Below are 26629 nucleotides of genomic sequence, written 5' to 3' on the forward strand. Positions count from 1 at the left end.
TACAAAAAAAAAAAAAATATAAAAACAAGCCACCCACCGCCATTTTGAATTAAACGTCAAAAAAATTTACTCCAATTTTTAAATAATAAATAAAAATCTTCTTTATATTTATAAAATTAAATTAATTTTCCTATTTTAAAATTCTAGCTAAATATCATTTTTAATTTTTAATCAAACAATTTAATTTTAAAATTAACAAATTAATTTTATCTAAAAAAAATTATATTTAATTATTTCAAATAGGTATAAATAATTTCCCGCCAGCCGCCATTTTCCCCAGAATGACCCGATTTTCCCCTTCAAGTTGGCAATATCCAATAAAAAAAAAAAAATCCAACATGGCCACACACACACAATTTTTACTAATCTCTCCCCACTTTGTGACTTGTGTATATTTATTTCTCATCACTTTGATGATGATATATTGTCATTCGTAAATTCCCCCTCAACTGATTTAACATCAAAAAATAACAACAATAACAATAGTTAATAAATACACATTACACACACAAAAAGTACCGTCAACAAATAATACACATATTAAAAAAATGACTCTTACTCTTACTTGGTTATCAGCAATACCAAGCAAATAGTCTCATCCCCAATAAAAAATATACATATTAAAATTTTATAAACAAATATACATAAAATTTACTTCATTTTTATCATTGTCATTATTTTTTAAAAAAATGACTAAACAGTGTTAAAGTATCTTATAAAAAAAAACAATCAACAAATCTACAAACTAATCAACAAAAGTGTGTGTAATTTTTATATATTTTTTTTTATTATTTAAATGTGTACAGTGTATGTGTGTAACTATCTCTCTCACGACACATTGACACGCCCGTGACGATGACAATAAATCAACTGTCTCCTAGATCCACCTTTTTTTTTTAATTTTATTTTTTTAAATTATATTTCTTTATTATTCAACTTAAATATTATATATTTTTTTTGATATTGTGTATGTGTTTGTGTTTGTGTTAGCGTGTGTCAAGTGGCAGGCTCAAATTGAGCAACAAAAATTAAAAAAAAAATAAATAAAAACAAGATAAATAATAATAATATAAAGTTATGTTAAAAAAATTCTTGTTTTATCTGAACTCAGTGTGTTCATGAACTCGTTGTCTTGCTCGACCTGGAATGGACGGGATTTGTGCTAAATATTATTCAATATTATTGTGCCAATATTTTTTTATAATTAATAATTTAAACAACTGGATTAATTCATTATCTCAGGTAAAAATATTTTACATTTCGATTTTACACTTTTTTTTTTAAGATTAACTTTCTCTTTCTTTTTTTTTTTTTTTGACTTTCCCATGTCTACTTTTTAATTGTAAAATAATTATTATAATATATTTATATGTTAATTAATATGTTGGTATTTTTTTTTAAATTAAATTTTAATTTTTTATAATTAATATCGAGTAGTTTGTGAGTGAACTTTGATTTCTGCATAGATGATACATGCTGACTTGACAGATTGTGACATCGTCAATGTTTGTTTTGTTTAGTAATTATTATTATTATATGTTAATATATTGCTTTCATAAACAATCATACCGGACATGACTTGATTTTATTATTATCAAGTTAAATAGGTCAAAATAAAATGTCAAAATTAAGATAACAAGTAAAAAAACAAAAATTATTTGCAAAAAAAAATTCCTATTTATTTAAAAGTCTTAAAAAATAATTATAACTATTTTTTATGAATACATTATATTTGTTTGTTTATTAAATTAATTGTTTATTTATTTTTTTAGGCAAACATGAGTATTGTTTTTATTTTTTAATGATAGTTTAACTCTTCTTCTTCTTTTTTAGTTTATTATTATTTTAGTATTCGTGATATGACACATAAAGGGGGATTGAGTTTATTTTTGGATTAAAAATAATTCTATGAAACTGATGTATGGGTGATATCATTATTATTAAAGCTTTATTGATAATACACATTATAATAATAATCATTGTCGATCAGGGTGTTATATATGTGCCAACAAAAAGAGATAACTTTAATCAGCATGAATCATCGTTTCAAATATGATTCAACTCTTTATCCTATATATATTTTTAACACAAAAATAATATCACTAAAATTATTTTTCTCTCATTTTTTAATTAATCTTATTATTATTAATTAATTTACAATAATATTATTTACTAAATAATAATAAAATTAGTAAATTTAATTTGACGAAATTTAAGTTTCTTTTTTGAGGTAGTTTAAGTTTAATCGTTAAAAGGTAAAAAAAAAAAATTATAAAATGATAAAATTTGTTTGTTCAAGAAGAGCTACTTGTTCTAATTCTTTTTATTTTTTTTTTTTTTTTCAATTAATAATTGATAACATTTTTGTGGAATTGAATCAATACATTGACTGTTTTGTTGAACTTTAAATTTATTATTTTTTTCATTTTGATATGTAATTTGTTTTTAATTTTTTAAATATATTTGTAATTATGTAATTGTTTATTTGTTTAACAGTACGAAGAGGTGATTGTGTGATATATTTATTTAATATATAAATTAAATAATATTATAGAGGAATGGCTAGTTTGTCAGTTACAACGTCAGTTAAAGCAGCCAGTAGTTCTCGTGGTACATCACCAAGCAGAGGTAACACACATCAACGACAATCATCAGCAAATTTAGAACACGTGCCAAAACTATGTAATCCAACAGTGTAAGTTTAACAATAATATTTATTTATTTATTTATTAAAATAATAAATTTAAAAAGTGAAAAATAAAAAGCCAGTTGTTAAAATTCTCTTTGGAGATTTAAATCAATTAATCAATTTTTTAATTTATTTATTAAATCAAATTAGTATTATTTCAATTTAAAAAAGGGTTAAAAATTTTCTTTAACCTTTATCCTTTGCAAAATTATAATTTATCATGTCTGATGAACTGATTGAAATAATTGCCATCAATTTAGACAAATTGATTTAAAAAAAAACTACAAATTACAACAACTTTCCAGAGAATTTTAAAATATATTGTCATTTATTTATAGTGATAATAAATTATTTAAAAAATAATATTTAAAATTGCTGATAGTATTTCAAGGTCTCTGCTCTTTTCATTGATATATCGCGTGACTGAGGTTAAAAAATTCCACACAATATACCAACAATATATTTTTTATTTAAAAAAATTTTTTTTATATTTGTTTTATTTCCATATTAAATTTTTTTCTTTTTTTCAATTTTCTAATCGTTAAACTAATCATCATTCGATATGAAATATTAATAATCAGTCTAGTTTTTTTTTTCTTTGTTTTTTTAATAAAAAACTTGTTTGAAAAAATAATATTTTTTATCATTGATAAAGTTTTAAAAGAAATAAAAAATTATTAGTCAAAGCTAAAAATATATTTTGTATATGAGTTTAAAAGGAAATAAAAATAAATCCAGCACAATTTTTTAGATTAAAAAAATATATAATAAATACATAAGTATTTGATAAATGCGTGGAAGTTTTTTTTTTTAAATATGTAAATATTTGATGTTTTTTTTTCATTTAAATAATGCGTAGAATAATTTTTTAGTATTGTATATTATGTTTTAAAGATAATAGATAAATATTTATATTATTTTATTGTTTACGTAGACAAACGGAAGGTAGTACTGGAAGTGGAAGTAGCAGTGGTGGTGGTGGTGCTGTTGGAATGAGAAATACTCGTCAACAATCACCAGGTGCTACAACACGTTCGGCTGATAACACCATGGATGATTCTTGTATAAACCAATCAACTATTGACACTGAGGAATTAATTCCTAATATTCATCTTCCCACTGATGATGAATGGGTAAATTAAAATTAAAATTTTTTAAATATTCTTATTATGTTATTTAAAAAAATAATTATTATTATTTATTTGAAATCTATTATTAACATAAATATTATATTTAAAAATTTATCATAAATAATTTAAATTAATTATTTATAAATATAATAATCAACTTTTTCTATGGTTTTTCTAAAAATACAAGAATTTCGATTTGAATTTTAATTAATTTCGTCGATAATTTTTTAAATAATAAATCCAATTATTATCTAATTATTTTTTATGTTTATAAATATTATTATAGACAATTTTTTAAATATTTATTATAAAAAATTATAATAATAATTTGTATTGTTGTTCTTGTTTTTTTTTTCTAATGAAAATTAAGTAATCTTTGTCGAAATTTCATTTATTTTTTCGATTAACAAAATATCTATTTGAATAATTTTTTTAGGATACATCGGGTCAATTGTTTATGTCGAATGGATCATCAGAATTAATAAGTGATGATGTTGATGCAACTGGTACACGTGTACGTCAAGCTATCGAAAATGTACAAAAAAAAATAACTAAAACACGGGATTCCATTAGAACTGAACAAACTACACGTGATGGTAAGTTTATTTATTTTTTTTTTTCATTATCTCTAACATGTAATACGATATACTTACATGCTTGAAATTTAATATTCAATATAAATAAAATAAAATAATCATCTACAATTTAAAATGAATAAAAATTGAGTCGTTAATTTTGTTATTTTTATTTTTTCATTAGAAAATGTTAATGAATATCTTAAAGTAGCAGCAGGTGCTGATAAACAACAATTGGCACGTATTAAAACAGTTTTTGAAAAAAAAAATCAAAAATCAGCTCATAATATTGCACAATTACAAAAAAAACTTGACACTTATACTAAAAAATTAAGAAATTGGGAAATGAATGGTGCACCAGCGAGTCATCGACAACCGCGAGAAGTACTCAGAGACATGGGACAAGGTCTTAAGTGAGTCATACATAATTTCAAGTTGTTTTTATTTGTTTATTTTTCATACATATATTTTCTATCTCTATTTCTGAGAATTTATATATTTTTTTTTTCATAAAAAACCCTGGAAGTTTTATCTAAAAATAAATTCAATGTTAAGGTTGCTAAGAAAATAAATAAAATAAACAAAAAAATAAATACTTTTACTAATACTAGAATAAAAAATAAATATATATTTTTAAATTTCGAAATTTCATGAATAAAAATGACCTTTTTTTTGCAATTTATTTAGAAACGTGGGTGGAAATATAAGAGATGGAATTACTGGATTTTCTGGGTAATTATAAATTAATTTATCATAAAATTATAATAATGTTTTATAATTTATTTTATTATTTTTAAAATTTTTTAGAAGTGTCATGTCGAAACCAAGAGAATTTGCACATCTTATTAAAAATAAATTTGGCAGTGCTGACAATATCAATTCATTATCACGTGAGTTTAATGTTATTTATTTTTATTTAAATTTTATTTGTATATGTTTTTTAAATAATCTACAAATTTTTATTTGTTGTGTCTTTAATAATTATTTGTCTTGGCATTAATGTTGTAAATTTGTCTTGATATTTTTAAATTTATTTCTGTATTTGTTTAAAAAAAAATTAACTTTTAATATATGTTAATAATTTATGTTAATAATTAATGCTGGTCACATCAGTTGATGGTAGTAAGTTAATCCAAAAAAAAAGATAAAAACAAATTTATATTTTCAATTTTAATATCTTTTAGTTTGATATTTTTTTTCTATTTCAACTTCTCGAGAGCAAGTTAATTAAATATTTAAAAATAAAATAAAATTCTCTGTTTTTTCATTTACACATAACAGTGAATAAATAAACAAGAAAAAAAAAATACTACGTTCATTCATTGACGATTTTAATTGCTCTCGAGAAGTAGTAATTGTTTTAAAAATAAAAAAATATTTAAAATCATTTTAATAGCTATTTACATGAGTCATGTTTGAGTTAGTTAATGCTCGTTTAAATGTTGTCATGATTTATAATAATTTATTTATAATTATTCCAAAATATTTACCTTCAATTTCCTCATTGTCCAATACTAACGATTCTGGCTAGATTAAATTATTTATGTTTTATATTTAAAAATTCATTTTAGTAATATATGTTATCATTTGTCATGAGCTTGTTATTAATCATTAATAATTATCAAAAAAAAATCTAATAGTTTAATAATTAGTTTAGAAATTTGTGCATCATTTTGATATGTTTATTAGAAATTAATATAATTAATTTGTGTAATGATAAAATATAAATTTAATCGATAAAGCTGGATAATAGAATTGGATAATGATGAACTAACGCACAATTATGTGTGTATTTTTTTTTTCTTTTTTTTTCTTTTCTTTTCTGCTGTATAAAACAGATGGTTCAACTTTTTATGTAAATGAACAACAACGTACAGGTAACGGTGATAATACAAGTGTCGATGATGAAAAACAACATCATGGATCAGCAACTTTACCTGGTGGATGTAGTCTAGGATCTGGTCATAGTGGTGTACCAGTTAAATTTCCATCTGAAGAAGGATCCGAGTGTTCAAGTGTTACTAGTGAAAGTGGTCCTGGTAGTAGAGGACAAACACATACATGTCCAACAAATAATTCAGCATTTAGTCTTAAATCAATATTTGCTGAATTGCAAGAACATCGTGAGACATTTGATCGTATGAGAGAAAAACTTGATAATGTCAAGGTAAATATTTTATTAATTTTTTTTAATTAAATCATCAAGTTTTATTTAATAATAATAATTAATTATTTTATGTAGACATTACAACAAGAAGTTACATATTTATCAAATTCATTACAAGAAGAAAGATTTCGTTGTGAAAGATTAGAAGAACAAATTAATGATTTAACTGAATTACATCAAAATGAAGTTGAAAATTTAAAACAAACAATAACAGATATGGAAGAAAAAGTACAGTATCAAAGTGAAGATCGTTTACGTGATATACATGAAATGTTAGAAAGTTGTCAAACTAAAATATGGAAAATGGAACATCAACAGCAACAACATCAACAATATGTTACACTTGAAGGTCTTGATAATAGTAATGCTAGAGCATTAGTTGTTAAATTAATAAATGTGGTGCTAACTGTACTTCAAGTTATATTGTTACTTGTTGCAACTGGTGCTGGTATTATGATGCCATTTCTAAGAACAAGGTATGATTAATCAATATTTACTTTTCTTTTCTTTAAAAATTATTATTTAATTACTAATTTTTATTCTTTAATATTATAACAATGCAAATTTCTTCAGAATATAGAATACTCATATTAACAATTATTTATTAACCCAAATTATTAATCAACTATTATTTACATATTTTTATAATTTGTTTTTATATCATCATTTTATCAAAACAATTGGGATATTTTATTTAATTTTTTTTTCATTTTACTTGTTGATACTCGTATATTTATAACACTGGTTACTTGATTAGATTTGTATTTTTTATAATGACTAGATTTCGAAATAAATACGTAGAGTTTTTTTAGAATTTTATTGGTGGATTCAGTGGAATTTTAACAAATTATTTTCAATTACTCGGTAATTTTTTTTTTTAATGTAAAATTTGATTTTTATAAAAAAGAAAAATCATTTATTTCTCTAATAGAAATTTTAACACATGTTTTCTTCTGAAAGAAGTTTTCAAATAATTATTTTACTATTAACTTGGTTCAGTGTAAATTTCACAATTGTTTTAAAAACATACAAAAACAGATCAATCATTATCGCCTTGTGTTATTTTTAAAAATACAAGTCTAAAGTAAAAAAAAGAAACCAATTAGTCATCATTGTTTTGTCTATAAATTATAATATACGAGTATCAATAAAAATAAATTAATTATTTCATTTCATCTTCAAACAAATAAAATAAAACACTCTGGGGACATTATCATCAAACACATTTCTCATCTTTTTTGGTTTATTTTTTTTTTTTCCACCCATTTGTTTCAGCTGTAATAAGCCTCATTGTTTCATGTGCAGGGTGCGCATTTTGACAACAACATTTGTCGTTCTTGGTATTGTATTCGTTCTCAAACAATGGCCAGAGGTTCATGACGTTGGAAGTCATCTAATGCGACATATAAAACAAACTCTTGCTGTCAAGTAGCATTGTAAGTCAACCAAAAAATTAAATAACCAATCCAAAATTATTAATCCCATTAAAACCAACTAATTATTTTTATATATTTTCACAGGGTGGAATTAATAAATATTTCTAAAGACTCAATTTTTTATTTAAACAATTTTCTATCGTCTCTAAAGTAACTGAGCAATAAAATTAGATAGTTAATTTAGCAATTAATTGTGCATGATTATTGCTAACTTGAATGACAAAATATTGAACAATAAAATTTAAAAAATAAAGACAAAAAAATAATACTTGAAGAATAACTTTTATAACTGATAAAAACAATAGAAAAAAAAAAAACAAAAAACGTTTGAGTAATGATTTATAATTCTCTATTGAGTTTAAAATTTATTTATGTGTAATTTAGTGTAGAAATTGATGATGATAATAAGGAGATAGTTGTAATAATTGTATCATATGAATTAGTCGTAAGAATATGTGATAATTGACATGGTGGAAAAAGAAAGAAAACGAAAAAAAAAAAAACATGTTAAATATGAAATTCATAAACTGAGTATCCCTTGGAGATGTGGCTGGCTCGATCCTCCGTGAGTTTATAAATAATTAATAAAACTCAGTGTGCGTAAATATTGTTTAACTAAAAAAAATTGTGATGTCTCGATTATGAAAAAAAAAAAAAAACATTTTTGTGTTTGTTATGACGAAATTAATAATTTTTAAATACATCATGACAACATAGTGGAAATGAGAATAAGTCTGAGAGTTTGACAACTTCAATATTAACATTAAATAATTAAAATAATAATAAAATTAAAAATAATAAAAATAATTAATTAAAATTAATATTTACCTGTGTTTTCGTGTTACGGACGATCGAGTTTATTTATAATAAAATTGCTGCTGAAATTATTTATTGATAATAAAATATTTTGATATATACGTATATATAAAAAAAAAATTAATAAAATGTTATTAACTATATTTTATTATTTTTTTTCTTTGTCAAATTGCTGCAATTCAAGTTTTTTTTTTTTACATAAAATTAATGCACAAATTCAGTATTATCCAGGATCGTGTTGAATAAATATTATTTAAAATTATATATCAATTTTTAAATTTCATGTTTATCATTAGGATAAGTCATTTTATCAATTTCAATATCACATTTGACGGGGAAATATTTTCAATATAAATAAAAGAGATATCAAAATAATTTATAAAAAAAAAATACAGAATTATTCTGTACAATTTTATCATCGCTCTCTCTTTCTCTCTCTTTTTCTCTGGTATAATATCGTCAAACTGCTGTGACTATAAATAAGTTATTTCTTTTTTTGTTTGAATTAACAAAATTAATAAAATATTTATAATTATTTTCTTGGGGATCAAAAAATAAAAAAGACAGAAGAAAAAAAAATAGAAAAATTAATTTACATTAATTTAAATGACTTGAATAAATTATCTGCCAAAAATCATTAAATTAAATATCATCCATCGAAATTTAATAAAGAAAGAAAAAATAACTTGTGGAAATTAAAATTATAAATTTCTTAGCGTCCGATATTTTATTTTGATACTATTTTTAAGTTTTTCATTATTTTATCATTAATTATCATTTAATTATAATTCATAAATGTGTGTATGGTTCTATGTACACAAGTCCATAGAAAAAAAAAATGAAAAAACATTTTTTTTTAAAATAATTAAGTAACTAGTTAAAAGTATTAAAACAATTAAAATGTTTTTGTTTTTTCGAATAGCACTGGTGGCTGCTTGCATCCACAATTTGACGACCGGGTCGTGTGTCCCTCTCAAATAAATTAGAAAAAAATTGAAAATTAAATTTCTATTTGAAATATAAGAACAGAAAAAAATTATTAGTAATTGCTTGCGAATGTTATTTTTTAAATAGTTGAATTAGAAAAAAAAATACGATTGATTTTTAGCACAAAGCAAATTAATAAATTAAAATGTGAATAGATATGTGTATATGATTATTAATTTGACAAATTAATTTTCAAATAAATAATTAGATAAAAATTAATATAATAATCAATGAAAAAAATTCATTGATGATATGTAAAAGGGTTCCCTAATATTTAATAAATTAACATGAAAATTTGCATAAATAAATTTATCAAAAAACAAAATTAATAAATAAAAAAAAACACAATGATGGATGTATTTTGTACTTTGTTAATGACTGTTTGTATATTTTTTTAATCGGCAATTGCAATTTTGTATAAAATAAATTTTATAATCTGACAATGTTTTAATATTTTTTAATAAACAATTAATAATAGAATGAAGAAAATAAAAATTAATTAAATAATTGGGGACCCTTGATTATTATTAATAATTATAAATAATTGTCATGATGCCTTGTTTAGGTGATTAAAAAAAATATATAAATAAATAATCGTCGTCAATTGCAAAAATGGTTGAAAGCATTAATAAAAATAAAAAGAAATATAAATAAAATATTAAATACAGACACACATGTACACAATATTATATACCTAAAGCTCTCTCTTTTTTAGTCTGCAAATAAATTATCAATTGCCCAACAAAAAAATTAATCACAAAAAAAAAAACTTGTGCTGGGCAGGTTTTGTTTTTTATGTATGTTTTTTTTTTTTAATTAAAAATAAATCAGTGGCACAGTTCAATTCATAATGTTTGTCTCATTTAAATAAAAAAAAAATGTTTATTTAATTTTTTTTTTCATACAATGTAAATTTGTAAAATGTTTATTTCCACCTAATTACGAATTTACAATCCTAAAAATTATGAAATTATTTACAGTATATTTAAACAAAAAAAAAAAAAAGATTATTAATTTTTTATATTGTAGAATAATTTAAATGCTTGATATTAGTTTATGATGAGATAAAAAATAAAATGATTGGTTAATTTTTTTAATTTAGGATTATCAATAATTAATTTCCAACAATAGCAACAACATCATCAGGTTTCGAAATGACAATACCATTTTGATCATTGATAGCTTCTGGGCTATCTGGATTTTTTAAATCTTGTTGTTCCGTTGCTTCTGCAATTGTTGATAGTGTTGTTGATGATGTTGATGTAACTTTATGTCTTTTTTTGTGGCACATCATTGACGATCTTGAGACAAATGCCTTGGAACAAATATCACAAACATATGGCCTAACACCACTGTGCAGCCTTTTGTGAATAGCCAGTGGTGAAAATTGTGTAAATGTTTTTGAACATACATCTGAAATATATCAATCACCAAGTTAATTAAATTATCTAATCAAAAAATTGTAAATAAATTATCATTTCAGTTGTAAATTTACCGCATTTGTAAGGCCTTTCGCCATTGTGCGACCGAGTATGACATCTCAATGCTGATTTTCTAGCAAATGCCTGATAAAAAATAAATAAAATATTAAAAACAGTCAAATAAAATTAACAATAAATAAATAAATAAATAAATTACCTTATTGCATGAGTCAAATTCACATTTAAATTTTTTTTCTCCAGTGTGCATAGTTGAGTGAATTTTTAAATCAACTCTAGTTAAAAAACCTTTACCACAAACTTCACAAAGATATGGTTTTTCTCCAGTATGAATTCGTGAATGTGTATTTAGATAACTTTTACTAACAAACATTTTATTACACACTTCACATGGATATTGTCTATTGTCTTGGCCAGAGTGTGTTTTTTGATGACTCTTACATAAACCTTTTGTTATAAAACTACGTCCACATATATCACAACCATATGGTTTAACACCAAGATGACGATTTTCATGATCTAATAGTGATTGTTTTGTTTTAAAATTTTGTCCACATGTTACACATGGATATGGTTTTGCATCTGAATGTACACGTTGATGTACAATTAAATAACTTTTACATTGAAAACCTTTACCACATGTTGAACAACTAAAATCAAATTGTCCAGTATGAGTTGCACTATGTTGTGCTAAACCAATTTTACTCCTGAATGCTTTATCACAGGTTGTGCATTTAAATGGTTTTTCACCAGTATGTTTTCTCATGTGTTCTTGTAATTTATAATTTGTACGATATTGTTTGCCACATTGTTGACAAATTTTTGGTGTCCATTTTTGTCTAATACTTGTTGGGTTTTTTTTATCATCATTATCATCATCTTCTTCATCATCTTCATCATCTTCATCGTCAACAATATCATCAGCATCAGCATTATCATAAACCTTGCCATTATTAATTTTACATTTTGTATTTTTTAATTTATTATTATTTTTCTTTTTAACTTTAATATCATTAATTTTTTTTTTACTATTATCACTATTATTATTATCATTACTACAATTATTTTTATGTTGTGATAAATCATCAATGCTTGTAAAATATAAACCACATGTACAAGATAAAAAATGTTCTTCATAATGTTGAGATAAATTTTCTGGCTCATTTGCAGCTTCATTACAAATTGGACAAACATACCAGTGTGAGCCATTTTCATCAGTTGTTGGATTATTTAATGAACTCTCTAGTAATGCATGTTGTGCACGTTTTGTATACTCAATTATTTCTGATGATTCATGACTCGTTGATGGTATATTATTGGTATCAATAATATCTGTAGTTAATGTGTCATTTAAAATATTATTATCAATATTATCAATACCATTTTCAACTATTTCATTGTGTGCCTGATCATACGAGTTATTGGTTACCTGTTGATATAAATATTTATTAATTTGTTAATCAATATTTAAATTTATTTAAGATATATCAAAGTATAATATTTATTTTATTTACTGTTTCAAATTTAACTCCATCACTCGTGCAATAATGTACCAACTGTTCTTGAACTGTTGTCTCAGTTTCAATATTTGTAACATAATTAATTGCAAGATGACCAACAACAGTCATTTCTCCATCAATATCCAGTGTCATTTCATGACTTGATACCTTTTATCATTATATTATTTATTAACACAATCAATAGTAAAAAAATATATAAAATTATTTGTATTACCTCACGCATGTGTTCATCAACAAGTCTAGCTGTATCTCCATCCAGTACATCAATACTTTGTTCAATATGATGATCAACATTTGGTATTTCATGTTGTTCAATTATTTGTTCACTACTACCAATATTCATATCATCAATAACTTGTAGTGTATGAAGTGTTGTATTATTTTTTGTATCAATATTTTCATCAACATCATCGTCGTCGTCATTATTGTCGTTGTCATTGTCAACAGGACATGGTATATTATTAATATCTGTCATATCTGATATAACAACATTCACATTATCATCATGTAAATTAACATGTACATTATTTTCAAATTTTATCATCATTGCTTGAAATAGCTTATCTGTTTCAATGGATTTTTGACGAAATTCATAAAACTGATCCAACTTGTAGGCACAATCTTCGCAAACAGATTTTGGCAATTGATCTGTCAATGAAATCTGCTCAAAAAAAAGAAGCAAAATAATTAATTTATCATGAGGAATTATTATTATTTAATTTCATATGGGTTTTATTGTCACCTGCACTGGTAAACAAGATGATATTTTTTTATCAATGTTCCTTATTTGATCATCAGTTAAATCATCATGAAATATTGGTAATCCCATCAATATTTTTGTTGCACAAAGTCTACATAAGTAATCAAATTCACTTATATTTGCCATAGTTTTTTAAATATATTTTATTTATAAAAAAATAGAGTAGCTAGAATAATAATTAAAAAATATAACAACAATGAATACTGTTATTTTTGATAAATTATTTATGTCATCTAAATTGTTTCACTTTGTATAAAAAACCACCAAACATAACTTGTTATTGTGTCAAAAATAATTGTTGATATATTTTTATTTACAAATTATTAGTGATCAAGCTGACACTATGATTTTCGTGTTATCATTTTTTCAGTGATTTAATTATTAGATATATTTAAATTACTATCATTCATTTATTAATAAACACACGTTAAATTATTGTTGTTAAATTTTAACAATAATGAATAAAAATGATGCTGTGTTACACTGTATGAAATGATTGTTGGCTAAATCCCAATGGCGATTAAAAAAATGATGAATGGAAGTAAAAAAATAGTAAAAAAACAATTTGGAGCAGAAAGTGCTGCACTCTGTGACGAAGTGGTACAAGTGTGCATCTAGCTTACCGACAAATTTAAAATAATTTTAAAAATACACAGAACCATGTCACGATGTATTAATAAAATTTTTTTTAAAAATCATGAAAGAGTGGTGATTAACGTTGGGATGATTTATTTTGTCTCTAAAATTTTATTGGATTTATAATTTTTTTTTTTCTATGAAATTTCTAGGAAAATAATTTTTTACATACAATTGTTGTGAAAAAATTAACATCTAAATTCCAAATGAACAATCATATCTTTCTGGATTTTATTGGACCAATATAATTTATATTCTATTTAATTTTCGATAAAATTCTTCTTTGTGTTTAATTTGTGTCGAAAAAAAATCCACCAAAATTCAAATTGCAAAAATAAATGAAAGGAAGTAAGCAACTAAATTTACTAGCTTTAGGTCAATTAATTTTATGATCATGTCATCCGGATCAATTGCTATTTCTGGTGGTGGTTAACATGATTCTCGTGACGTTGATTTTAAAATTGATTTACAAGTATTATTAAATAGAAAAAAAAAAAAAAAATCAGTACTCTGTGTACTTTTAGCTTGTCGTCTTGGTGAAAACATTTTACCAATAAATATCATGTACAACCTATGAAATTATAAATACTCCCAACTTTTTGTTCTTTTAAAACACATAAATTTCTTCGACATATGAATAAAATTTTTTGATAAATTAAATAATGTAATTAATATAATTATTAATTATATTTCAAATAATTTTTATTAATTTTTTTAACACTGCTTTAATTATTCATTTTTTAATTTCAATTTGTTGAAAATTATAAAATTTTTTTTGCAATATTGTATTAATTATTACGTTTATTGATAAATTATTTATTTATTTTTATAATTACTTTAATTTTACACGATAATTAAACTAGGTAGATGTTTTTTTGTCGAAGAATATTTCCACTAAGAGTTATTGAAAAATAAAAAATTCAAATAATTATTTTGTGTTCCCTAGTCTCACAAATGGGATGTGGTATTATATTTTTAGCATTTTACTCTAAAAGCTGGAGGAAAACTGGCAATGAGCCAGCAAGGTGGCTTCTTACTGTTTGGGAACAGACTTCGAGCTGTGACATCGAAATTTTTTGGTCATTGTCAAATTGTGAGTTTAAAAAATTAATTTAATCAACATTAAAGTGCAATTAATGTAATTATTATTACTCAATAATAGATGTGTGAATTTGTGAAATTAATCTACAACAATTATTCATTTATCAATGATTAAAATATTTTTTTTTTACACATATATTTCATATTGAATTACAATAATGATTCACTGTGTGCATTTTAATAAATTTCATCATTATTTATTAATAGCCATTTGTTTATTTAAAAAAAATAAAAAAACACCAATAAATTTAAAAAAAAAGAATATTCATTTAAAATATTAAATATAAAAATTAAAATAATATTTAAACAATGTCATTTTGATGTTTTAAAAATAAACACAAATAAATAAGTGAAAAAGAAAATTATAAATTTTTTAAATATAAAAAAATTCCACCCTCAAAAAATAATAATGATAATATAAAAAAATAAATGAAAATAAATTCTTTGTTATTTTGTTTTAAAATATTTCTAAATTTACATCATTTTGAATTTTTGGTTTTGTCTATTTATAGTTATTTCTCGTGGCCTCGAGCACGTGTCATCCACCCTGAATATTCGAAACTCTTTGAAAAATAAAATAAAATAAAAAAGCATACATAAAAAATTATATTTTATTATTAAAAGTCATTGGATTAATAAAACAAAAAAGAAAAAAAAAAACCCACCCACGAATTGTGTAATATATTTAGAATAAGTAAAAATAACAAAAATAAAAAAAAAAGAATAAAATCGAAATAGAAGAAAAATTGAAAGACCATGTCGACTGACAAAGAACATTCTGCTTGCCAATATTGAAAGGATACAAACCAGCCAAGTGGATCAAGTTGTAGTCAGTTAATGGTTTTTAAACATCCAAAAATAAACCCAACAAGTAGCTCTAAACATTGGCAATTTTATAACTACATACGCACTCGAATTGAACAAAAAAAAAATAATAATAATCATCATCATCATAATAGAACCACAAATAACAATGTATAAATGATTATATTTTTCAGATAAATCTCTCTCGAAGAAGAAAAATATATTTTTCTTTTCAAATAATAGATAATATTTAATTCGAACGATTAAAAACACGATTAAAAATGGGAGCTGGTGGTAGTTTACAAAATAATAATAAAAATCCAGAACCACCACCTTTACCACCACCATTTGGACCATTTGGACCAGGTGGACCAGGTGGACCAAGTGGTCTATCAAGATTTTCACGAATTTCAACAATCTCAGATAATCCTTTAACAACCGAAAATGTAAAAATTTCAATTGTAATTCAATGTAAAATTTAATTCTCAAATAAAGCCAATAATTTTCATTTAATTTATATACAATTTTTTTACAATTTAGGAAGGAAAAAATCATGATAATTTAAACACTGAAGAGTGGTGGCAAAATCGACCATCAGCACCGAGTCTTCAAAGTTTCAATCAACATCAAGAAACCCTGGTAAGTTAATTATAAAAAAAAAAGCTAATTTATAAAAAGAAAATTAATATAAAATTAAAAATGTTTATTTTTATAACAATTATAAACACATGATCTTCTTTTTTTCCTCATAAATTGGTGAATAATAATATTTAATATAAATTATGATAAAATAATATTTGAAAAAAAAAAAAAATTTGGCAAATAACCAGTATTTATTTTGTTGGTAGTTGTATGGTTGAGTCAGTGATACAAAAATTCATCTTAACACGCATCTTGTATCACGTGGCTTTTTTTTTATTTAGATGATACCTTTATTTCTCAATCTTATTCAGTACACAGTCGTCTTTCAAGTCGAGTAGATCCAATAAGACTATTTTAATTTTGATAAAAAAGTCAATAAAAAGTCAATTGATTTAAAACTTATAAATTCATTGAGTTTTTCTGTTGATTATTTATTAATTGATTTATTTAATTTGTAAATTAAATTGCATTTTTTTTGTTTAATTAAAAGTTAACATACGCAAGTCAAATGACTGGTTGGCAATCAGAATATTCAAATGTACAATCGTTACATCAAGAAGCCATGGAATTAACTAGAACAGTGTCACATCTTGCTGCTGCAAATCAACAATTAGCAACAGCTCATTCAGCATTACTATCACAAGTTGAAATTTTATACATGGAAATTAATAAAAATCATGATAGAAATACAAATAAACATGATGATAATTTAAATAACAGGGTTGAGATTATTGAAGATATTATTAAAAAAAATAAAATTGATGAAAAAAATTTACAATGTAGTGATAATTTAAAAAATGATTATGATATGGCTATGGAAAAAATAAAAATACTTGAAGATAAAATTAATGAAAATAATAAAAAATTTTATGGTAAAAATAATATTGGTACCAATGATGAAGATTTAATTGTTGAAATGGAAAAAATAAAATCTCAGAATTTAGAATTACATGAAATTATTGAAAAATTTAAAATTGATTTTGATATTGTTCAAAAAAATTATGAGGTATTTAATTAAATTTATAAATTATTTATTTATTAAAATGATAAATTAATTAATTTGTTTTTTTTTTTTTAAATTTAGATATCAACAATTGACTGTAAAAAACAAAAAGCTGAATTAATAGAAATAAAACATTTACATGATGCTGATAAAAAAAAAATAATAAATATAGAATCAAAGCTAAAATCAGCAGATGATGAATGTCACAAATTGAGATCAAGACTGCATGAAGAAATTGAAAATAATAAAAAAAATAATGAAATAATTGATAAAACAAACAGGGATAATAAAAGACTAATTGAAAAAATTGAAATTATAAATAAAAGTCATAATGTTTCTGATGCTGGTAAGTAAAAAAAATGAATAAAAAAATAGAATAAATTTAAGGATTCATGTAATTTAATTTGTAGAAACATCAATGGAAGATGATTTATATGAACGACAAAATCTTGAAGAATTTAAAAAAGATCTATCAATGAAAAGAGAAGCAAGACAACGTGCAATAGCAGCGGTATCATCAGAAATGGAAAGATTAAAAAAAGAACTTGATGCTGAAAAAGTGGCTCATTCAGAGACATCAAAAATTCTAGATATACTAAAAACTCAAGCTGAAAATGGAACATCATGTAATAATGTTAAATTACAGTACATTGAAGTATCAACAAATACACCAGATGATTGGAATGATAAAACAACAAAACAATCAGCTAATTTAATTCAAAAAAATGCCCAAAGATTAACAGATGTATTAAAAGTAACTGATGAATTAAGATCATGTATACGTTTACAAATTGAAAAAATTGATGATCTAAGATTTCATCTTGAATGTGAACCAGATAAATATAAACAAAAAATTAAATTACTCAATGATATTGCCATCATGAACAAAGAATCATATGGTAATCGTCAAATACAAATTAATTATTTAAAAAATTTACAAACACAATTTGTTAATGGTTTTATTGATAATGAAAAAATAAATTATGATATTGATGATGATTTAAGACTAGAACATGATAGACAAATTGATGATGTTAAAAAATTAAAAAAACTTTATGATGAAAGAATGAGAATACTTGTTGATTTAAAAGAAACAATTGGTAAAGAATTTTTAACGACGAAAGAACAATTAAAATGTGCTAAAAAAGATAAAGAATATCTTGATGAAGAAATTAAAAAAGCTGAAGAAAAGGTATGTATTTAATTTATAATTACAACTTGAATGATTTATTAAAAATATTTTTTTTATTTATAGATTGATGAACAAGATAGTGTTATATCAAATTTAGAATCTCAATTGGGTCTTACAAAAGCTGATTGTCGTGATTTACAAAATCAAATGTCAGTTATTAATAATTTATTTTCACAAATGTTATTAAGTGCATCATCAGCTGATATGGATTTAGATAGATTAACTGAATTAATACAAGAAAATCATGATTTAATAAGTGACATGGCTAAAGAAGAAGGTACTGAAGCAGCAGCATTACCAAAATTATTACTTGATTTAGTTGAACAAGTTGATGGTATACCTGAAAAAAAAGATGAAGATAATATACAAGAAGAAAATATTGCTAATAATTTACCAAAAGTATGGAAAGTACTATTAGAATTATTGAGTTGTCATGAAGCAAATACAGCAAATACATCAACAGTATCAGCATCACTTGTTGATGATCCAAATATATGTTATAAATCTGTTGATACACCAAGTGGTCCAAGATTAGTTATATCAGTTAGTAAAACATATATAAGATTAAAAGAACTTATACTTGAAAAAAAATCACTAGAAAAAGAAATGGGAAGAATGAAACAACTTAATTTACATTTAGAAAGTAAATTAGGTGAACAAGTATGTAAAATTTAAATTATTTTATTGATATTTTTAATTGTTTTATTAATTTTATTGTAATTTTAGGAAAAAAGATTGTCAACAGTTGCTGATGAATTGAGTAAAACTTGGAATATTGTTGGACGTATGCAAGCACAACATCAACAATTACATACACATGAAAAAATATTACGTTATGAATTACAACAAAAAAGAAAAATGTTACAAGAATTAAAACAAGAATTAGAATATTGTCGTGAAAAATGGGAATCAGCTAGACAAAAAAATACAAATACTGAAATTGAATGGAGAAATTTAAGACGTGAATTTGCGGCAAGAAAAGCACTTGCTGCACAAGAATCATTTAACACAAGGTAAAAAAAAAAAATACAAGAAAAACAAGAAATTAGTTTAATAATTATAAAATATATTTGTGTTTATTTATTTATTTATTCATTTATTTATTTACTTATTTATTTATTTGATTGAGATGATTGAGAAACAGCAGCAGACGAACAGAAATACTTCAAAAAAGCAAGCAGACAAAATATAATAAAAGCACCAGAACAACAAACAGCAACATCAGAAGTTGAAGAATCAATGAAAATTGTTGAGGTAAATAATCAGCAAGATATTAATAGTATTGAACCAACAAATCCACTTGATCAGGCACTTGAAAATGTCATACAAAATTTAATAAACATTGATGATAATAATTCAAGTAATTCAATGATATCTGATGAGCCAGATAAAAATATTCAATGTGCAAATGATGAAACAGTTTCTGTATTTTCAATTGGACCATTTCCACAGTCTTCTAAAATGGTACAATTTAGTGATCCTCTTGTTGTTGGTCCATCAATTCAGTCTGATGAAATAGTTGAAAATAAAATTGTTAAAATTGAAAATAACACGGCTGATGAAAAAGATGATTGTTTGGCAGAATTGAAAGATGAAAAAGTTGATGATAAAGAGGATGAAAAAAAAATTGAAGATACTGAAAAAATTGTAGATCATTGTAGTGATCCATCTGGATCAACAACTTCATCAAAAGCAACACGTACACCTGAAGAAGTTTTAGCAGCAAGATCTGAAAGATTGAAGAGACTTGAAGAACAAGCTGATTGGTTGATGAAAAAAATGAATGCAACAAATCGTCGTGGATCGGAATTGAGCAATAGACTTGAAGAACTTCATGAGACTTATGGAGATGCACCAGCTCCACCACCAATGCCAGATGTTTTGCCAATTGTCAGACTACCAACAAATCAGGTATATTATTTTTTTAATTCAAATTTATTTAACGTAAATAAAAATATTAATCATGATTTATGTTGGTTTTTTTTACAGGAAGGAGAGTCTAGAAATGAATCATCGGCGAATAATGAAAACGAGCAAACTCAATGATATAAAAACGATTGAAAAAAGAAACAAATTATAATCAAAAGAAATGTTATTGTTATTCTTATTATTAAGAGAAAAAAAAAACTTCCTTTTTTTTACCTTAACATTAATAATTATTGATAAATATTATAAATTTAATAAAAGTCATGTTATTTTATATTGTTGTTTAATTTATTTGTGAAAAGATCTAAACATTGATATTTATTGATTGATTTTTTTATAAAATATTTCAAGGATAGTTTGGATAATATTTTTTGGATAAATAAATTATAATTAATAATTTCGTTATTAATTTAGAAATGATAAAATAATTTATACCACGTAATTTAACAAGGACACTTGTTGAGTGGAATTATATTATTTAAATTCATTATTATCAATTTTTAAAATTGTTTTAGAATAATGCAATTGACCTTGTTTTTGTGGTATAGAAATATCAATTTTACATCGATAAATTAGAGCAATCGAAATATTCCACGTAAGTTAACAGGGCATTTATTGAGTGTAATTATCTATTTTTAAAAATTATTATCAAACAAAATGCATTAGTATGATTATTGACTTTTAAAATTATTATTAATTTTGAAAAATAATATTATCGGAGTTATAATTATTTTCTTCTATAAAAATTATAATAATTGGGCCACGTATTTTAACAAGGCATTTATTGAGTGTAATTATATTTTTAAAATTTAAAATTTATTACTGATGCAACTATAATTACGTCTTCATTAAATATAGAAATTAGAAAAAATATAAAACTTTTGTCATTATAATTTTGACTAATTAATAATTAGGTCAACAATTATATTAATATTAATTTTAATTATTTTAAAAGCAATAGATAAATTAAAAAAATTCTCAAGGATGGATGGTCATTATCAAAATTTAAAGCAATCGAAATATTCCACGTAAGTTATTGAGTTCAATTATATTTTATCGATAAAATTAATTATCATCGAACAAATGGCATTTTTAATTATTAAAATTATTGCGTATAACATATAATTCACCGTTCAGGGTGTATATAAAGGCAGGACATTTTCAATATCAAATATACAAGTTTATAAATTTTCTTTGAACTTTTAAATCGTTTTGAATAAAAACTATACGCTACGATGTTTTCTTTTCGCATGGTACTAATTTATTTTATTTTAAATTATTAAATAATAAGACAGAATTAAAAAAGAAAAAAAAAATTCCTTAAAAATAATATTATAAATTAATCAATTTTCTTATTTAAGATAATTATCGGGGCATTGTTGATCATTGGCGTCATCTTATCGGAGAATGGTGCTGAAGCAGTTGGCTCATTGGGGTAATATATTGATAATATATATACGTACTTACTATAAAAATTAAAACGTAAATATAAAATTTTTGTGTTTTTTTTTTTGACTAAAGGCAAATGGGATTTCCGGCGAATGGTGGAGACGATAAATAATTTCCATAAATTGTACCGGCAACAAGAGAAGCAGTTCCAGCATCTAAATTAACAAATAATAAATTGAATATTCAAAATTAAATAATATTAAAACGAGAGAAAAAAATAAACTCTCCTTAATTTACGTAAAATCTATTGATAAAATGATTTGAAAAAAATTTGGCTATTTTATTATCTTGTAATAACTTATTTATATTTCGTAAAATTGAAAAATTAAAATATCTGTATAATATTATTTGGAAAATTAAATAAAATAAATAACTTTCAATGTTTGTTTTGGATTTTTAATCAGTCTTAAAAATTTTGTTTTTCAAAATTGAAATGACCTTATTAAGATATCAAGTTAATTTTTACAATATCACAACTTAAATACTAATATTTTGGCAAAACTTTTGTTATGATAATTTTGAATAATTATAATTATTTTAAAGACTATTGATAAATTAAAAATTATAAGTTTGAATAATTAATAATTATATTAATTTAATTTCAATTATGAAATATTCCACGTAATTCAACAAAAATTATCAAGTTTGAATATTTATTACGAAAATTATCATTAAATAAAATTAGTATGATTATTCACTTTTAATTATAATTTTTTAAAATTATTATTGAACTAATTGTGTGTTTTTTTGCTTTTAAAATTATTATCAATTTCACCGTTCAGTATATAAATATACCTTGAAATTTTCAGTATCAAATAATAATTTTTCTAATTTTCCTTATGAACTTAAAAATTTTTAAAAACTTACTACGATGAATATTTACGCATGGTACTAAATTATTTTATTTTAAATTATTAAATAATAAGATAGTTATAAAAAAAAAATCCTACTCTTAATAATAACATTATAAATTAATTGATTATACTATTTAAGATAATTATTATGGCATTGCTTGTCATTGGCGTCATCTTGTCGGAGAGAGGTGCTGAAGGAGACTGAAGGTTTTATTGAAGCTGACGATATAGATATATTGCTGATAATAGAAATTCAGACGAAATTAAAACATTAATAACATTTTTGTGATCTGGCAGATGGCCAAGAATGCAAGGGTAATGTACTAATAAATAATTCTTCACAAATCACAACAAGTGACAACTTTTGTATTTTTATTCGAGAAAGAAAGCAACTCAATACAATTGAATATTCAAAATATATTATTATTATTCATTAAGAAAAAACCAAAATGAAAACTTAATTAAAGTAAATAGAATGCTCCAGTAAAAAAAAAAAATATATTTAACTTTTACCTTTTGTCTTAGATTTATCAACAATTATTATAAATTCAATAAAAATTTTGTAATTGTCAAATGCTGGCATTTATTTTTCAAAAAAGCTTGTTAAAAATAAATACAACAATCTGATTCCAATTTATTTATGTTTATTTATTTTTTCATTTTTTTTATATTCAAGCGCACTTTAATTTTATTTATTTATTTTTTTTTTATATACATACACTTTGATGTTAAACATTTTTTTATTTTTTGGGTAATTTTGTTGTTAATGAGAACAATTTCTAATTTGACATTGTGATGTTATATTATCATTTATTGGTGGACAATTTATTGGCTTTGATGTATTTGTTGAGTAGCACAGTTTGTTGTTGGTTGTCTTAATAATAAGTTATTATGTAAAATTAATTTGCTATCTCAATTCCATAAACATTAAGGTCAATTTAATTTTAAAAAAATTTTTAAGACCGATGAAAATTCCGAATCAATTAACATTGGAGTTTATTTATTTATTTTAAGTTTTTAATTGCACAAAAAAATAATTACAAGATAATAAATCGTTTTTTTTATTTTTTTTATTTTTTCGTTAATATAATATAATTATTTTGAATATTCAATTTATTATTTGTTGATTTCTATGCTGGTACTACTTCTCTTGTTGCATGTATTGCATTGTTGCAGTTTATGGGTGATCCTCAGATCTTCTCTTGCGCCTTCAGTAGAAAACACAAAAAATGTATATTTATGTTTTAATTTTTAAAGAATATATATTATATTATCAATATATTACCCTAATAAGGAGCCTATTGCCTTCGAGTCTCAGAACATCCCGCCAACAAAATGATGCCAATGATTAACATTGACATTATAATTCCCTTCAAGTTAAAATCAATTGTTTCATAATATTAATATTGACAATAATTTTTTATAACTATCTTATTATTTAATAATTTAAAATAAAATAATTTAGTACCATGCGTAAAGAAAACATCGTAGTATAGTTTTTAAACGATTTAAAAGTTCAAAGGAAAATTATAAACTTAGATATTTGATACTGAAAATGTCTTGCCTTTATATACTGAACGGTGAGATTTATGTTATACAAAAATTTTAATAATTAAAATGTTTTTTTTTCAATAACAATTTTACTCATGAATAAATTACGTGGAATATTTAGATTGCTTTAAATTTTCGTAATAAATATTCAAACTTGATAATTTTTTGACTTTATCTATAGCTTTTAACATAATTGAAATTAATATTAATATAATTATTAATTATTCAAACTTAAAACAATAAAAGATCTAATTTTCATTTATGAAGAATTAATTATGACTGCAGCATCATTAACATTCAGGGTATTAACGTATGATTAACATTTAACTTGATAACTCGATTTCATTATCATTACGGTCAATTTATTTAAAAAAAAAAAAATTTTAAGACTGATTAAAAATCCAAAACAAACATTGAAAGTTATTTATTTTATTTAATTTTCCAAATAATATTATACAGATATTTTAATTTTTCAATTTTACGAAATATAAATAAGTTATTACAAGATAATAAAATAGCCAAATTTTTTTCAAATCATTTTATCAATAGATTTTACGTAAATTAAGGAGAGTTTATTTTTTCCTCTCGTTTTAATATTATTTAATTTTGAATATTCAATTTATTATTTGTTAATTTAGATGCTGGAACTGCTTCTCTTGTTGCCGGTACAATTTATGGAAATTATTTATCGTCTCCACCATTCGCCGGAAATCCCATTTGCCTTTAGTCAAAAAAAAAAACACAAAAATTTTATATTTACGTTTTAATTTTTATAGTAAGTACGTATATATATTATCAATATATTACCCCAATGAGCCAACTGCTTCAGCACCATTCTCCGATAAGATGACGCCAATGATCAACAATGCCCCGATAATTATCTTAAATAAGAAAATTGATTAATTTCTAATATTATTTTGAATGAATTTTTTTTTCTTTTTTAATTCTGTCTTATTATTTAATAATTTAAAATAAAATAAATTAGTACCATGCGAAAAGAAAACATCGTAGCGTATAGTTTTTATTCAAAACGATTTAAAAGTTCAAAGAGAATTTATAAACTTGTATATTTGATATTGAAAATGTCCTGCCTTTATATACACCCTGAACGGTGAATTTTATGTTATACGCAATAGTTTTAATAATTAAAAATGCCATTTGTTCGATGATAATTAATTTTAACGATAAAATATAATTGAACTCAATAACTTACGTGGAATATTTTGATTGCTTTAAATTCTTGATAATAAACATCCATCCTTGAGAATTTTTTAAATTTATCTATTGCTTTTAAAATAATTAAAATTAATATTAATATAATTGTTGACATAATTATTAATTAGTCAAAATTATAATGATAAAAGTTTTTTATTTTTTCTAATTTCCATTTAATGAAGACGTAATTATAATTGCAGCAGTAATAATAATTTTAAATTTTAAAAAAATAATTACACTTACGTGGTATATTTCGATTGCTCTAATTTATTAATGTATAATTAAGCTGATATTTTTATACCACAAAAATAAGGTCAACTGCAATATTATAAAACAATTTTTTAAAATTGATAATAATGAATTTAAAAAATATAATTACACTTAACAAGTGTCCTTGTTAAATTACGTTATAACTTTCATAGAAGAAATTAATTAGAAGTCCGATAATAACACTTCTCAAAATTGATAACCAAACCGTTAAAATTTATTTTCAAAATTATTATTAAAATATTTTATTAAAGAATTAAATAATAAATATCAATGTTTAGATCTTTTTACAAATAAATTGAACAATAATACGAAATAACATGATTTTTATAAAATTATTCATTCAAAATTATCAATTAATAATATTCATTAAAGTGGCATTAATTTTTTTATTGAAGAATAACTGATCAATTAAATATCGTTTTTTTTTTAACCACAACAATTATAATTATCAATAAATATAATAAATA

At 22.8% G+C, this 26629-nt stretch overlaps 3 protein-coding genes and 2 long non-coding RNA genes across 14 annotated transcripts; 3 read left to right on the forward strand and 2 right to left on the reverse strand.

Moving 5' to 3' along the window:
* The first annotated feature begins 296 nt into the window (after positions 1-296).
* Positions 297-10235, forward strand: LOC122855787 (transmembrane and coiled-coil domains protein 1). Of its 10 annotated transcripts, none has more exons than XM_044157409.1 (12): positions 297-1242; positions 2497-2695; positions 3624-3822; positions 4256-4415; positions 4579-4807; positions 5082-5126; positions 5202-5284; positions 5508-5516; positions 6233-6561; positions 6637-7037; positions 7867-7997; positions 8082-10235. In XM_044157409.1, the coding sequence occupies exons 2-11, from the start codon at positions 2559-2561 to the stop codon at positions 7991-7993; spliced, it is 1719 nt and encodes a 572-aa protein (XP_044013344.1). In that variant the 5' UTR covers positions 297-1242; positions 2497-2558; the 3' UTR covers positions 7994-7997; positions 8082-10235. The 10 variants fall into 10 exon arrangements, with proteins under 10 accessions (XP_044013344.1, XP_044013345.1, XP_044013340.1 ...); XM_044157405.1 differs by having other exon boundaries at positions 298-1242; positions 7837-7997; XM_044157406.1 differs by having other exon boundaries at positions 298-1242; positions 2555-2695; positions 7837-7997.
* Positions 10236-10667: 432 nt separating this feature from the next.
* On the reverse strand, positions 10668-14038 carry LOC122855791 (zinc finger protein 676-like). Its single transcript, XM_044157419.1, has 6 exons — positions 13502-14038; positions 12974-13420; positions 12754-12906; positions 11439-12668; positions 11296-11365; positions 10668-11213 (listed from the first exon to the last, which is right to left on the reverse strand). The coding sequence occupies exons 1-6, from the start codon at positions 13643-13645 to the stop codon at positions 10915-10917; spliced, it is 2343 nt and encodes a 780-aa protein (XP_044013354.1). The 5' UTR covers positions 13646-14038; the 3' UTR covers positions 10668-10914.
* Positions 14039-15126: 1088 nt separating this feature from the next.
* Positions 15127-20943, forward strand: LOC122854068 (golgin subfamily A member 4). Its single transcript, XM_044154482.1, has 10 exons — positions 15127-15248; positions 16255-16506; positions 16601-16699; positions 17193-17702; positions 17787-18051; positions 18116-18897; positions 18961-19557; positions 19624-19910; positions 20076-20808; positions 20887-20943. Exons 2-10 carry the CDS (start codon positions 16342-16344, stop codon positions 20941-20943), a joined length of 3495 nt encoding a protein of 1164 aa, XP_044010417.1. The 5' UTR covers positions 15127-15248; positions 16255-16341.
* A 1046-nt stretch (positions 20944-21989) lies between these two features.
* Positions 21990-22675, forward strand: LOC122855793. Its single transcript, XR_006374096.1, has 3 exons — positions 21990-22076; positions 22185-22258; positions 22345-22675. It is a non-coding gene; the product is annotated as an uncharacterized LOC122855793 (long non-coding RNA).
* A 2395-nt stretch (positions 22676-25070) lies between these two features.
* LOC122855792 lies at positions 25071-25779 on the reverse strand. Its single transcript, XR_006374095.1, has 3 exons — positions 25666-25779; positions 25485-25558; positions 25071-25398 (listed from the first exon to the last, which is right to left on the reverse strand). It is a non-coding gene; the product is annotated as an uncharacterized LOC122855792 (long non-coding RNA).
* Between the last annotated feature and the right edge of the window lie 850 nt (positions 25780-26629).

The sequence above is a fragment of the Aphidius gifuensis genome, linkage group LG4, assembly GCF_014905175.1.
Source record: "Aphidius gifuensis isolate YNYX2018 linkage group LG4, ASM1490517v1, whole genome shotgun sequence".
NCBI classification, from domain to species: Eukaryota; Metazoa; Arthropoda; class Insecta; order Hymenoptera; family Braconidae; genus Aphidius; species Aphidius gifuensis.